Source organism: Lithobates pipiens, unplaced genomic scaffold (assembly GCF_037356315.1).
Source record: "Lithobates pipiens isolate NorthernLeopardFrog02 unplaced genomic scaffold, aLitPip1_a1.2 Scaffold_44, whole genome shotgun sequence".
Lineage (NCBI taxonomy): Eukaryota > Metazoa > Chordata > Amphibia > Anura > Ranidae > Lithobates > Lithobates pipiens.
In genome coordinates, this window is record NW_027507870.1 from 3,084,753 (window position 1) to 3,100,736 (window position 15,984).

Below are 15,984 nucleotides of genomic sequence, written 5' to 3' on the forward strand. Positions count from 1 at the left end.
TGCTCCCTTGATGCGGTCAAATAACTTCGTAATCAACAGAATCGGATAGGCATTCTTAATCGTGAAGACCCCTATAATCAATACAAGGTCACCACTCTTCTTCTTCACAAAAAGCCGCAACTGACCCACATCCATGGGAGGCTTCCGCCATCTGACATGTCTTTGACTTGACAGCTCTGTGACAGCTCTTATACAACTGAGGGCGGGGCCTCCTGGTGATGTAACCAGGTGACCCCGCCCCCTCTGACACCATGGGGCTTCGCCATGGCTTCCCCGTGGCGTCAGAGGGGGCAGGGTCACCCGTTTATATCACCAAGTGGCACCGCCCCTCTCTTATTTTTCAGCCCATTGGGCGGCATGAACTTACACCATGGGACTTTTTAAAAAAAAAATTTTTAATAAAGAGCTTTTCCCACTTTTTTTTCTTACCATTTTGACACTTTTTTTGTGAAATGGCATGGGTACATTTGTACCCCGTTACCAATTCACACAGAGGGGAGGCTGGGAACTGGGGTCCCCTTGTTAAAGGGGGCTTCCAGTTTCTGATAAGCCCCCTGCCTGCAGACTCCCACCACCTCCGGGCAAGGGTTGAGGGAATGAGGCCCTTGTCCCCATCAACATGGGGACAAGGTGCTTTGGGAGGCTACCCCAAAGCACCCTTTACCATGTTGAGGGCATGTGGCCTGGTACAGTTCAGGAGGGGGGCTCTCTCTCGTCCCCCCCCTCTTTTCCTGCAGCCTGCCAGATTGTGTGCTCAGATAAGGTCCTGGAATGGATTTTGGGGAACCCCTATGTCTTTTTTTTTATTTGGCGCAGGGTTCCCCTTAATTTCCATATCAGACCCAAAGGGCCTGGTAATGGACTGGGGGGGGATCCCATGCTCGTTTTTTTTTTTCAATTATCTGTATCTATATTGCCGAGACCCGACAATTCATTACAGCCGTGATCAGTTTTAAATGACAATTTTTCCTTTAGAAATGTCATTTTGCTGTGGTATTGTTCTGAACACAGGAAAAATGTGCCACTTTACAGGCATACTATAGAAACCCCCCAGGCACGATATTTAAAGGAATATTTCATTTTTATTGTTTTACTTTAAGCATTACAAAAATCACTGCTCCCGAAAAAACGGCCGTTTAACCAGTTGCCGACCGCCGCACGCCGATGTACGTCGGCAGAATGGCACGGGCAGGCATAAGGGCTTACATGTACGTCCTTTGCCTCCCGCGGGTCGGGGGCCCGATCGGGCCCCCGCCCGGTGCCTGCGGCGGTCGGTATTCGTTCGGGAGCGATCCCGGACGAGGGGACGGCCATTCATTCATGGCCACCCCCTCGCGATCGCTCCCGACGAATAGAAATCCCCCGTGACATCACTTCCTCTCCTGTAATGTAAACACAGGAGAGGAAGTGATGTATTCTCTCCTCCGTGTCGGTATTTTTCGTTCCGACACGGAGGAGAGCGGATCGGTGAGTTGCACCAACACTCTACACACACAGTAGAACATGCCAGGCACACTCACACCCCCCCTTTATCCCCCGATCACCCCCCCAATTACCCCTGCCCCCCAGTCACAGTGACACCAATGTCATTTTTTTTTTTTTTTTTTGCATTGGTGTCATTTGTGACTGTAATAACTGTTAGGGCAGTTAGGGTTAGCCCCCTTTAGTTCTAATGTACCCCCCTAACCCCCCCAATAAAGGTTTAACCCCGTGATCACCCCCCGTCGCCAGTGTCACTAAGGCTGGGTTCACATTGCAGCGGTTTATGAGAACGAATGTGATTCGCACCGCACTGCAGTGCAAATCACATCCGATCTCTGTGCGATTCGAGTTCAGCCATTCGCCGCACCCGCCGCACCCGCCACACCCGCCACACCCGCCGCAAATTCGCACGGGACCCTTTTTTTGGCCCGCAGCAGAATCGGATCGCATGGGTGTTCACACCATGCGATCCGAGTTTGCAGATCGCACTGCGATATGCAAACTGATCTGGGGGTGTCAGTATCATTTCACTGACACTCCCAGCAGTTCGCATAGGGCAGTGTGAACTGCCGCCGGGAGGCATGCGATGCGGGAACCCGCCGCGGATTCGCGGCGTTTCCGCATCGCTCCAGTGTGAACCCAGCCTAATAAGCGATCATTTTTCTGATCGCTGTATTAGTGTCACAGGTGACGCTAGTTAGGCAGGTAGGTATTTAGGTTCGCCGCAGCTTTTTATAGCGCCAGGGACCCCCATATACTACCGCATAAAGCCCCCTGATTGCCCCCTAGTTAACCCTTTCACCTGTGATCACCATATAACTGTTACAGGTGACGCTGGTTGGTTAGTTATTTTTTTATAGTTTCAGGGCACCCGCCATTTATTACCTAATAAAGGTTTAACCCCCTGATCACCCGGCGGGTGTCATTTGTGACTAATAACTGTTAGGGCAGTTAGGGTTAGCCCCCTTTAGTTCTAAGGTACCCCCCTAACCCCCCCAATAAAGGTTTAACCCCGTGATCACCCCCCGTCGCCAGTGTCACTAAGGCTGGGTTCACATTGCAGCGGTTTATGAGAACGGATGTGATTCGCACCGCACTGCAGTGCAAATCACATCCGATCTCTGTGCGATTCGAGTTCAGCTATACAGATAGTATGGCTGAATTCATGTCGCACCCGCCGCACCCGCCGCAAACTCGCACGGGACCCTTTTTTTGGTCCGCAGCAGAATCGGATCGCATGGGTGTTCACACCATGCGATCCAAGTTTGCAGATCGCACTGCGATATGCGAACTGATCTGGGGGTGTCATTAACATTTCACTGACACTCCCAGCAGTTCGCATAGGGCAGTGTGAACTGCCGCCGGGAGGCATGCGATGCGGGAACCCGCCGCGGATTCGTGGCGTTCCCGCATCGCTCCAGTGTGAACCCAGCCTAATAAGCGATCGTTTTTCTGATCGCTGTATTAGTGTCACAGGTGACGCTAGTTAGGCAGGTAGGTATTTAGGTTCGCCGCAGCTTTTTATAGCGCCAGGGACCCCCATATACTACCGCATAAAGCCCCCTGATTGCCCCCTAGTTAACCCTTTCACCAGTGATCACCATATAACTGTTACAGGTGACGCTGGTTGGTTAGTTATTTTTTTATAGTTTCAGGGCACCCGCCATTTATTACCTAGTCTCACTAGTGTACCCCTAAATTTAGGGGTGTCTACTTTCCAAAATGGGGTCATTTGGGGGGGGGGGTTGTGCCATCTTGGCATTTTATGGCCTTCAAAACTGTAACGCCCTTAGAAAGCCTGAAGGCGGTGCTTGGTTTTCGGGGCCCCGTACGCGGCTAGGCTCCCAAAAAGTCCCACATATGTGGTATCCCCGTACTCAGGAGAAGCAGCAGAATTTATTTTGGGGTGTCATTTCACATATGCCCATGGCATGCGTGAGCAATATATCATTTAGTGACAACTTTGTGAAAAAAAAAAGTTTGTAATTTTCCCGCAACTTGTGGCAAAATATAAAATATTCCATGGACTCAACATGCCTCTCAGCAAATAGCTTGGGGTGTCTACTTTCTAAAATGGGGTCATTTGTGGGGGTTTTGTGCCATCTTGGCATTTTATGGCCTTCAAAACTGTAATAGGTAGTGAGGAGTGAAGTCAAATATTTACGCCCTTAGAAAGCCTGAAGGCGGTGCTTGGTTTTCGGGGCCCCGTACGCGGCTAGGCTCCCAAAAAGTCCCACATATGTGGTATCCTCGTACTCAGGAGAAGCAGCAGAATTTATTTTGGGGTGTCATTTCCCATACGCCCATAGCATGTGTGAGCAATATATCATTTAGTGACAACTTTGTGTAAAAAAAAAATAAAAATTTTTTTTGTCATTATTCAATCGCTTGAGACAAAAAAATAAAATATTCAATGGGCTCAACATGCCTCTTATCAATTTCCTTAGGGGGTCTACTTTCCAAAATGGGGTCATTTGGGGGGGTTTTGTACTGCCCTGCCATTTTAGCACCTCAAGAAATGAGATAGGCAGTCGTAAACTAAAAGCTGCGTAAATTCCAGAAAACGTACCTTAGTTTGTAGATGTGACAACTTTTGCGCAAACCAATAAATATACAATTATTGACTTTTTTTTTACCAAAGACATGTGGCTGAATACATTTTGGCCTAAATGTATGACTAAAATTGAGTTTATTGGATTTTTCTAATAACAAAAAGTAGAAAATATCATTTTTTTTCAAAATTTGCGGTCTTTTTACGTTTATATCGCAAAAAATAAAAATCGCAGAGGCAATCAAATACCATCAAAAGAAAGCTCTATTTGTGGGAAGAAAAGGACGCAAATTTTGTTTGGGTACAACATTGCATGACCGCGCAATTACCAGTTAAAGCAGCGCAGTGCCAAAGTGTAAAAAGACCTCTGGTCATTTACCAGCAAAATGGTCCGGTCTGAAAGTGGTTAAAAAAAAAAAATGCATTGATACATGTCCTCTGGGGCAGGACCCGGGTCCCCAAACACATTTTATGGCAATAACTTGCATATAAGCCTTTACAATGAGCACTTTTGATTTTTCATATTAGTGTTCCATAGACTTTAATGGTGTTCCAGCAGCTTTCGGATTTGCTGTGAACACCGCATAATGTTCGCTGTTCGCCAAACATCCAATTTTTGACCCGAACTTCGGGCTCATCCCTATTTGTCAGCAGTTAAAGTTCATTTAATGGTCGATATCCCCAAGTGGGTGTTGAATAAATCAAAATTTGGTATCACCCCACCCCCCCCCCCCCCCGTAAGGCACTGAGCAGGCTAGCGTATCAGTGAGGCTCTCCCTCAATTTTCTTCTCAGTGACCCAATTCTTGTCCTAATACTGTCCTTAGTCATCCCCAATATTGTCCTAAGTGACCCTAATTACCGTCCTCGAGCCCCTACAAAAATGTCCTCAATGACCCAATTACTTTCCTTAGTCACCCCAATAATGTCCTCACCTCTATTAATACCCTTAGCAACCCCATTACTGTCCCCATCCCACCAGAAAGAATGACAGCAGTGCCGAGGCTTAGGTGCCACCCCTCTGGTGGGTGTCATCAGGTTTCCACCTGTGTGCACTCCCATAGCGACACCACTGAATCAAATGCCTGCCTGACACTCATGTCTTTCAGACTTTGTCAGGCTACTGTTCAGGTGTGCTCACAGTATAATTGTAACTGGCATGGGGTATGTTTTTACCTTGTAATATAGCTGATAACTGCTGTGGAATGTCTTCCTTTGTTGCTGCTGTATTATCCTTCTGCAGTGCGGACAGGGTTAAACCGAATAGCATTTGCAGTGCTATTCTAAGGAGTGACTCCAGTGCATAGGCAGCCCTCTTGCTTGTTAAGACAGTGATTGGCTGCTGCAACAAAGCAAGGAGAAGAGGGCCTGCAGTCTGCTGAGAGGGGGAGAGAGATCTTAAATGAGATGGTGTGAGGGGGGGGGGGGGGGGAGACTGGGCTACTGGCTAAATGAAAGGACTGGACTGCTGACCACAATCAATTGAGATCATAGAGAGTCTGCTCATTGCACAGGACCTTGCCTCAGAGATGGGAACTTTCTCCATTGGAAGGTGTAAAGTGTGATTTGGATGCCTGGTGAAATCAGATTGCACTACAGAGCATTCCCACCACTGGTAAGGAAGGAAAAGGTGGACTGTCTCTGCAGGATTGAAAGAGAGAAATCATAGCAACTCCTATCCCTGTCTGCAGGCTTGGACTGAATAAGAGCACATATCTGGAGACCCAGAAGAGGGTACTCTGGGTCTGGTGAGAGACTGACACTGCCAATTTATTTTGTTATCTGCTGGGAATGGTTGGGCTTTCTTCAAGGGCCCCAACATTGCTGGCCAATGGATTTTTTTCCCTCCCCATCATTTACTGGCCAGTGGGATACATTTGGGACTGTAATAGGTTAGATGTGTCTTTATATACTGTTGCTAGGTAAAAGAAATTCAGTTACCGATAGTCAGAATACTGTAGATGATTACCCATATCTCTCAAAGTAATGTTATTATCTTATTGTTTGCATAAGTAGGCTTTCTAATCTTTTCTTCCTTTAGATTACACTTGGCCTAATAAATTCTTTGAAATAGTCCAGGCTGTGTTAGTAAGTACTGGGTGTCGGGAAACCAATTCAGCTGATGTTCAGATCTGCGCCGCTAATGCTCGTGCACATGTTCCAGCATACAGACAAGCTTGGTTAAGTGCTCTGACACCTTTGAAGGTATGCTGGGGCAGCACAAGCCTGTAGTTAGTAGTAGGGACCTAGGAAAAACATTCCACATGTATGTTGGACTTTGAAATGTTAATTTCGCATGCAGTCAGCAATAAAGTTGATTAAAAAAAAAATAATCAAAAGAGCCAGTGTAAAAATAATTTTATTGAGAAGAAGAAGAAGAAAAAAATAAAAAAGTGCCCATGCTTGCCCCCAAGTGCATGCTCCAGTCTCTCACACAGGGGCATCTGGCCCTCTAATCTACATGCAGGGTAACAGACATGGATTCCAATGAGATTTATTTTTTTGACACACATGATTAGAGCCAGAGGCTATAATTGTCTTAAAAAAAGGGGAGGGCTCAGGGTGCAATGCACTATGCCCCAAGCCCACCCAGTCATGTGAAAATGGCAAATAGTTTTCCAACTGATTCTCCTCCCGGCCAATCAGGAAGCAGGTCCTGAAACCTATCACCTGGTTGTCCAAAAGGAGAACCAATCCTATGGGCCGCCAAGGAGGAGGGGGGGGGGGGGGGGAGAGGAGACACAGAGGAAGTCCTTGCCCAGCCCAAGCCCTGTTAGGTCAACATATATCAAATCCTCAATGCCTTTACAGAGACGACTAACCAAAAATGTTTTCATTGACATTCAGAAGGCAGATTGGCCAATATGAAGCACAATTGTGCAGGTTCTTAGCCAGCTTGGGAATCAGCACAATATAAAGCCTCATCCATAGATTGAGGTAGCAACGCCAATGGCTAATTATGTGAAAGGCTTTTCACATCAGTGGCAAGTCTGGGTACAAGTGAGTGCAATACTTTATTAGTCTAGGAAACTGTTCCAGGTCTTTATTTGCTGTGTATAGTAGACTGATTCTTGGTTCCTTTCAGAATTCTGAGATTGGCTCAATGCCAGAAATCAGCTCCTGATATACAGATCTGCACCATTTAGAGGCTCTCCCACTAAGCAAAATCAAAAGGCTCTGCGTTTCTGAGATCTGAACTTATGCTTCTTCTAGGACCATGCATCTCACGCTCATCCCATGAGCTGCATCCATTCCAGAAGTGCAGGTAATGTTTTCAGTGAGCTGTGAGTGGGGGATTAGTACCAGTTTGGAGCCATTTTAGAAGCAAAGCTGCTCACCTTGATGGGCATTGGCAACCAGAAGACATGGCCCCTCAAAATATTGTTTCTTCATCTAATTTCAGGTTTATTTTAAGACCTTTGTACATTTTAATTTATTCATATGCAGATAAAGGGAACTGTAATGGGCACTTTTTCATATCCATCTATGTATAAATGTATATTTTTGGAGCAAAGGGTCAATTGATTTTCAACTTAAAGTGAAAGTATAAATGTAGCTTGCTATGAGGGCACTCAGAAGGATTGGACAGTAGTGATGGCGAAACCAGAAAAGATGGCAAGGGGCTGCTCTGTACAATACCATTGCACAGAGCAGCAGGTAAAGCATATCATTTTAAATAAAACATCCTTTACAAATAACAAACATGTCATACTTGCCTACTCTGTGCAAGGCAGTGGCCCCAATCTGCCTTTTCTGGAGTCAGCTGGCGGCACTCCTAGCTCCTCTTCATTGGGTGCCCCCACAGAGATCAAGTTTCCATGGGAGCACCCGTGCAGGTGCATCCCAAGTCCTGCTGCTGCATCCATGGACAGACAACAGGATACGCTCCTGCCCACTGCCCCCCCCCCCCCCCCCCCCATTTCACTGGATTTGATTTAAGGCAGCAGTAGACAATGGTTCTTGTTGCTATAAATCTATCCAACGAGGACCCGAGACAGTGGCTGGAGGTGCTGGAACAAAATGGGCTCAAGTAAGAAAAAGGGGGGGCTCTGTGGGCGGGAGCTGCAGTGCAGAGCACAAATTTACTTTAATGCATAGAACACAAGGTGAAAAACCATGAGCGTTTACCACTCCTTACAAAAAGGAAAAAAAAAAAAAAGTATATACCTTAGCAACCACTTTAGTCCGATTTGACATACTGAGAACATTCTAGTTTAAGCCATTGTGTCAAACTTAACAAAAACAGCCAAGGGGGGTTTTAAATTAAACTGCTTCCCGACCAGTGCACACCAATATCTGCAGAATGGCACTGGTGGGCAAAAGTGTGTACAGGTATGTCCCCTTTAAGAAGCAGCACTGCACACCCACCACATTCTCCATGACCGCGGGTTCTGCAGACTCCATGTCTGCGATTGTGTCACAGAGGTAGAACGGGGAGATGGTTCTGCCTAGTGACAGGACAGATCACTGCTGTGTTCGAGAGCAGTGATCGCCATCATGCGTGTTGTATCCCCTCCCCCCCAGTTAGAATCACTTCCTAGGACACTTAACCCCCTTCACTGCCAATGTCATTTACACCATTTTTTTATAGCACTGATCGCCATTACAAAAAAATTTGAAGTGCCATAAAAAACTATCCCCCATTTTGTAGATGCTATAACTTTTGTGCAAATCAATATACGCTTATAGCATTATTTTTACCAAAAATCTGTAGAGGAATACATCGCAGTCTAAACTGAGGAACACATTGTTTATATATTTTGGGGATAATCATTACAGTAAAAAAAAAAAAAAAAAAAAAAAAAGTGTTTCTTCAAAATTGCCAAGAAAAAAAAAGTTAGAGAGCATTGAAAGCTCTATTTGTGGGAAAAAATAAAATAAAGAATATAGATGTCAGTTTTGTCTGGGTACAACGTCGCACGACCGCACAATTGTCAGTTAGAGAGAGTGCCAAATCACAAAAAGTGCTCTGGTCAGGAAGGAGTAAATCCTTCTGGTGCTGAAGTGGTTAAGTAATCCCAAAGATACATTCTAGGGCCAAAAGTCCATTGGGATAGTAAAAGTTTTAGAAGTTGTTGCAAAACCCTTTCAGTTTAACCAAAATGCACCCCCAGCCAGACATGACTATTACAGCACAAACCTCCAATATACATTCCTATCCTATGTACAAAGAAGACAAACATGTTTTTAACAAAGTATCAATTTTATTGCCATACACAATATGTGATTTTTTAAATATTGAAATACATTTAGATAAACATTGGAACCCCTTACCAAATCACCCTTGCCTGAGTTTGCAGGAAAATAGGTGGATATGCATGATAACCCCCCAACCACCAGTGTCAGAACCCAAGATGTCCATCTTACAATTGTAGACAGAAAAAAAGTATATCTAGTGGTACTTGGTCACATTCAAACATTTATACAACTTTGCTGAATTTAGGATGATCAAAATCCTCAGGATTCCATTGACAAATTTCTTTGAAAAGTTTTAGCAGTTTGTCTTAATGGTCCTCTACAGATTTCATCCAAAGTGGTGGGCATTGCCCGTTATGTCGGGCACGTCTCCCTCTTGTTACTCCTCCAAACACATTGTTGGATTTTGGCTTGGATCTCCCCCATGTTGCTCTCCACATTTTTCTTTGCTATGTCTAGCAATTCATTCATCATACATGTGTCATAGGAAGGAACACGTGCAGCATACTTCTTGATTAGTCTGCGGATTTTTGTAGCCTCTGAAAGAAACGCATCAGATTGTGTAATGAGATGAACAATGGAAATAGCAATGAGAATTTTATAAAACAACTTCTCCGGTATCTTTAAAAACAGGCCTGCATATATAGTTTGACAACCTTATGTTTATGAAATATTCACAAGAAAGCCTACATTTCTGTGCTTTAGTTCAGTTCATGTCAAAGGGAACAAAAATGTAATGTTGCAATAGTAACCATGACGACAATGCATTTTAGGAGCATGTCCCCCCTTTGTCAAGACTTGATTAAGGGGGGATACACACCTGAAACACGTTGTCATGGTTACTGATAAGACGCCAAGCCGTGTCGTCCGGCAGCTCTGAGTTTGTTCTCCTAGTAGGCATTGGCTTCCATTCACTATGAGCAAAGCTGCTCCATCCAGTCCATCCCAAGCGGAGAGTGTGATCCCCTCAAGCTTTATCCTGTCACATATCTCCTGCTGTGCAAATTGGTGGTCACTCTGTACTCCATTATCCTGCACTGACAGGTGTGGAACCATGGGCTGCTCTATCCTGGATCATTGCAGATTGGCACATGGAATGCCAACTTATACACAGAGGACTTCTTTACTTCATGGCCTCCAGATACCGCTGACATGCCCTTTATCCAAAGATGGTCAAAACACCCCGTTTGGTTCGGAGCGGAACTACCGTACAGGGGAAATGTTCTAACCAGAATGGCGAACCCCATTGAAATCCATGGGAGCCAAGCAAACAGGAAAAAATCTAATGTGCCCACACTGAAGGCTTACATGCAAGTAATTGGCCATAAAAGGGGTATGGGGGTCGGGTACTGCCCTGGGGGACATTCAATACAGGTTTTTTTTTAAATTACCTTTTTTCCCCAGGAGCAGCGACTGATGTTTAATGTGCAAAAAAAAAAAACAAATACACACTTATAAGTATAGTGCCTGGGGGGCCACTAAATGTGCCTATAAAGTGGTGCGACTGTAGCATACATAAAACATGCCACAGCAAAAAAAATATATATATATATATATATATATATATATATATATATATATATATATATATATATATATATATATATATATATATATATATATATATATATATATATAAAAAATTCCCCTCAAAATTTAAGCATGGGGTCCCCTAGACGTACTCATTCACATGGTGGCAGAATCTAGGGCCCCCCACTTGTTAATGGGAGGCTGCCAGATTTTGATAAGCCCCCCCACCCAGCAGACCCTCACAACCACTAGCCACGGTTGTGGGGAGGAGACCCTCGTCTCTTGGGAACAAGGTTCTTTGGGGTGGGGGGGGGGGGGGGGGGGGGGGGGGGGGGGCAGAGCTGTGGACTGTCATCTCATCTTGTTTGATATCAGTACCAATTATTGTACTTTATTCCTGAACCCTATGCCCATACATTTACATAGACTATGGATTCCCACAATTATGATGGCAGTTTGTGCCATTACCTGCCCTCCTTTTAATGTTTGCAAAATATACTATAGACTTCAATGGGAATTACCTGTACAACAAAAACAGGGTTCATTAAGCCTTTGTAGGTGCCGACAGCCCAATACAAAAAAACTTTTGCTGGCCGAGATGCAAACATTAATAGGAGGCGTCACCCATCAGACTAGGGCAAGTACAGACCTACAAGGGGGTTACATTTTCCGATAGTCTGATTGGAGATGTCACTGCCCCACCTCTCTGCCTCATCCAGAGAATGTTTTGCAAAAATAGCTCCAAAGTGATGAATGTGCCGAGTGGCCATTCTTAATTTCACAATGCAACAGGACAGCCTCTGGGCATGGGAGAAGGGAGCCAGCAGTGATCATAGTAGTAGCCAGTGGTGGCTGGTGCCAAATAATGTTCTTTGGGGGGTCAATACACAGCCAGACACCCCCCCACACACTTTCCAGGCTCCTTTGCCAGCTCCTTACCCCATCCAGGTCACAGCCCCCCCCCCCCCCCACATCTCTTCTCAAGTCCCAGTAGACACTTTTCCTCCCAGCCACTCAGGATTTATGACTCCCGTCTAGTTGAGAGTCAGGACCCACTCCCTGATTGGCCGGATGGAGAAATAGGAAGACATAAGCAAATATCACTGAGCCCACACTTTTTGAATCCAATAAGAGCCTCAGGCTCTAATCATGTGCTTCAAAACAAAAAAAATTGTAATCTATGCATCTGGTGCCTTGCATGTAGATTAGGGGCCGGGCGCATAGATTAGGGGGATGGCACCCCTGCACGAGTGCCTGACACTGGTAGTAGTGTCCTACAGTGATTTCCAGCTTCTAAAAGTGATCCCACAGGTACGGCATATACAGAATTGCATTGGTCCAAGCTGGAACGAAGAAATATCCATACTTGGAATGCAGCCTATAGCATCCACCAAGATCATAATACAGAGAGTGAGACAACTCCATGAATACACAAGACGTATTACAGGACTTTCCTCTGTAAACTCACCTCCACAAGTCTGGGCGTTGAACAGAGGAAAGTGCATCACATCGGGAGTCTCATATCCATCTCCTTCAAAGACGTAGCAGCTTTTAGTTGGAGGGTCCTCATAAAGTTCTCTGGTATTTACTGGAAAGGGAATCCGGTTATCCTTACAGTAGTCAGCTGTTCTTTTCAAAGTCTAAAGAAAAAATATATATTAAAATCCCCCAAAGTACAGACAAAAGAAAACAAAGGAAGAAGAAAGGTCAACACCAAATGGCAGTTCTCAAACATAACACCAGAGAATGGAGAGTTGCATCGAATGACCATAAAATTTGGTTACCTCAAATGGATCTCCAAGACTGAAGTCAAAAGATAAAATCAGATCTACTTTGCGATGAGGAGGCAACACTAACGGGTACGGAGTATTAATTTCCAACCCGGCATCCACCAGATGGAGGAGCTTTTTATCAGAGAGGTTGCTGCTTTCTGGGATTTTATCTGGAAAATAAAATAAAAATATATTACACACAAAGAACCCCCCACACCTTTACAAATATTCTCAGGTCCCCTGCCTCCGGATTAAACAGGTAAAACTGTATACTTAACCCTCACACAACCCTTGTGACAGTCAGTTGCAGGTTTTATTAAAGTGTCAAACAAGTTTTAAATGCAGAAGAAGAGGGTCCATGTATAATAAAACCTGTGCGCCAATGTTATGTCTTATTCACACAACAATCGGGAAGAAAAAAAAAAAAATTCCCACACTTCCTCTATTATGTGGCATCTAGTTTTCACAATACATTTTGGTTTGCTAAAGATTATTTTATTTTTTTCCTAAAGGAAAAGGAAAATGCAAAACCACCATTAAAAAATTATAGGTATTGGAATTTCCATTCAAATTTGTCTGTGAACATAAATACAAATCTGAAGTTACAAAATTATCCCAAAAAAAATAAAAGTCGCATCTAAAAAAAAATGGAATACTTAAGGTTTATTATAATACATTTTAGATACAGCATTTATTTCATAAAATTCTTAACATCGCATAAAGTCATATTTTGTTATGTTCAGCCAAAATTTTTAAGTTAATTCCAAACAACTATAATTTCATATATTTTTGGATTTTCAAAACATTTTTGAAATTTAAAAAACAACATTTGAACACCCAAAAATATGAAATAAAATTATAGGTATTGGAATTATCCTTCAAATTTGGCTGGTGAACGTAAGAAATATGAATTTATCCGATGCTATGAATTTTCCTGAAATAACAAATGCCGTATCTAAATGAATGCAACTCATAATAGTAAAACCTTTAGTATTTGTTCCATTTTGTTTAGATGCGACATGTTATTTTGGATAATTTGTAACTTCAGATAAAAATTTGTATTCATTATGTTCAGATAAATTTAAAATGAAGCCACCAAAGCCTATAATTTAATTTCAGATTTTTGGGTTTTCAAATTCATTTTGAATGTTTAGATTTTAATATTTTGAATTTCCCAAATTAAAAAAAAAAAATGACAGAAATTCAAAAATGAGATATTTCAGAAATTAGATGTGTAATTTTAATTTGTTCAATTTTCATCCTGTGTATGTGAAGGTTTGTCATCCACAGAGTGAAGCTTTTCTACATAGACCCCTTTAGTCTCTTGCATAAAAATATTGTCTGCTTGTTTCTGACCACACATTTCTACACCTGCTTGAGATGATCTTGGCCTCGCCAATCAAAATGGCTGAAAATCCAGAACCCAGTAGAACCCCGCTCAATGAGATCAGCAGCCAGTGTGGAGCTCCTGGATGTCACACCTCTGGAGTGGAAACCACGTTAGATTTTTGTCTTTACTTTGGCTCCCAGTTTTAAAGCTGCCTTGTACCCAGAGCATCAACTTGCTTGAGGGCATATTAATTTCCTACATTCTTGGCTGGGCGTTTCTTGGGTAGGAGCACTTTATTGGGAGTTGCATTTTTTTTTTATGTTCACCGGAGTTGTCCATTTGGAAATCTGTCCTTGTTCTTAGCAATAGGCATTTTATGCAGCCTCCAACATGTATTTATGAACCTTCTACCATGTGAACAAGTTATCCACATGCTCAGGTAGGGTTTGCCATTAAGGGGATGGCAAAGGGTACACTTGCTATGGCCATAACCCTGGACCATTGTTACTGATGCCAGCACCACAGGTTTATTTTATTGGGAGGCACTTTATATAGACATGTGCACACTGAAATTTTGTTTCGCTTGTCCTAAAAAATAAAACCTTTAGGTACTCAAAAGGTGTTTATTTTTTTTTAAAATGCATTAGTCTGAAAATCTGAAAATGAAGGTCGAATCTGTCATTGAAGGCTTCTGGTGTGTCAAATGTTCTAAGACGATTCGACGGAGCAGCTAAACTGTATGATGCCGCAATCACATTGCCAGGCGAATGTTCTGCCTACAAGCTATAGTAGAATTCTCATGTTGTATAACACTAGTAATATATTACTACTAGTCAACCAACATTAGAATTCTTCTATAGCCTATGGGCGGAGCATAGGACCATAAATGTCCACTCACGGCGACCGCTTTGAAAAATCTCGAATAATCTTGGACTAAGTGTTAGGTTAGGCACATTCAACCACAGGTTCGAGGGACACAAATTGCTATTGTGCTGTAGAACTGTTGTCAACTTGTCACAACAAAAAACAAACATTTGGATCTTTCGGTTTTTCAGATTCTGCACATTTGTCATCTTTTACATCAGTTCCTGCCCTCAGGGAGCTTACAACCTAAGGTCACCAACTCATACATAAAGTAGGACCAATTTAGATAGGATTCTATTACCATGTCTTTGGAATGTGGGAGGAAACCGGAGTACCTGGAAGGAAAGCCACACAGGCACAGGGAGAACACACAAATTCCAGGTAAGTGGGGTTGTGGTTGGGATTCAAACTGGTGACCCTAGGGCTGCTAGGCAGAAGTGCTAACCTCTTAGCCACCATGTTGCCCAGGTTGGGATGCCTTCCATGACCATCGCAAAGTGCAAGGCAAGAATAGTTGGTGCCCATTTCTGTAGAAGTCCGAGCATCATTTATGGCACCATCTGCATTGTTGCCTCACATTCAGGGTCACCCAGTGACTATGCATGGACAATAAAGCAGCAGTGTCATACATTCAGAGGCAAAGTAGGACCCCACAGTGGAGCCCTACTCAGAGGTAGAACCTAGCTCTGGCCAAAGAAAATGTCAAGGATTAAAAGAGAATTACATTTCAAAAACAGTGAGACAGTCTGTCCAGATCCCAGAGCGCGTTTCCACGTTTGGCTCAAAATTAGGCGATGTCTGTCCAGATCCCAGAGCGGTTTCTTCATCAAGTAGCCTTTGTGCAGATCACCTGAACTTGGGAGTCGGGACCTTCCACAACTGGACCAGTTTGAACTCAAAACCAGCCCTGAAGTCCCAAGGTTCCTCTTGTGGCATCTTAACCACTAGCAGAAGGAGTAGATGCTCACACTCTTGGGCTTGTTACCTGGTATACACTTCTCCTCCCCCCCCCCCCCCATTGTCATTAACTTTGAAGTTCCTGGTTAGGCTGTCAGGATAGAGTCTTACAGTGATAGCAATCTTGTCCTTAAAACACTTTGCGATTTAGAGGTCTTTTTTTCACAATGTCACACATATGCTCACCTTTGCATTCATAGAGGAAATTGTTAGTTGTTCCCCATTCCCACATAGGAAGACACAATACAATGTTCTTCACCACTTTAGCATTATCTTTGACACCTAGAGAAAAGAGAAACATTT

The 15,984-nt window shown here is 43.6% G+C and overlaps 1 protein-coding gene across 4 annotated transcripts in view; it reads right to left on the reverse strand.

The window, feature by feature from the left end:
* Positions 1-9,216: 9,216 nt before the first annotated feature.
* Positions 9,217-15,984, reverse strand: part of LOC143956891 (cytosolic phospholipase A2 gamma-like) — a 49,792-nt gene continuing 43,024 nt past the window's right edge. For all 4 annotated transcript variants that reach the window (XM_077467056.1, XM_077467057.1, XM_077467059.1 and 1 more), the window contains exons 17-20: positions 15,868-15,963; positions 12,543-12,700; positions 12,227-12,398; positions 9,217-9,767 (exon numbers count right to left, since the gene is read on the reverse strand). In XM_077467056.1, the coding sequence (XP_077323182.1) occupies positions 9,583-9,767; positions 12,227-12,398; positions 12,543-12,700; positions 15,868-15,963 (611 nt within the window). In that variant the 3' untranslated portion in view covers positions 9,217-9,582. The remainder of the gene's footprint in view (positions 9,768-12,226; positions 12,399-12,542; positions 12,701-15,867; positions 15,964-15,984) is intronic.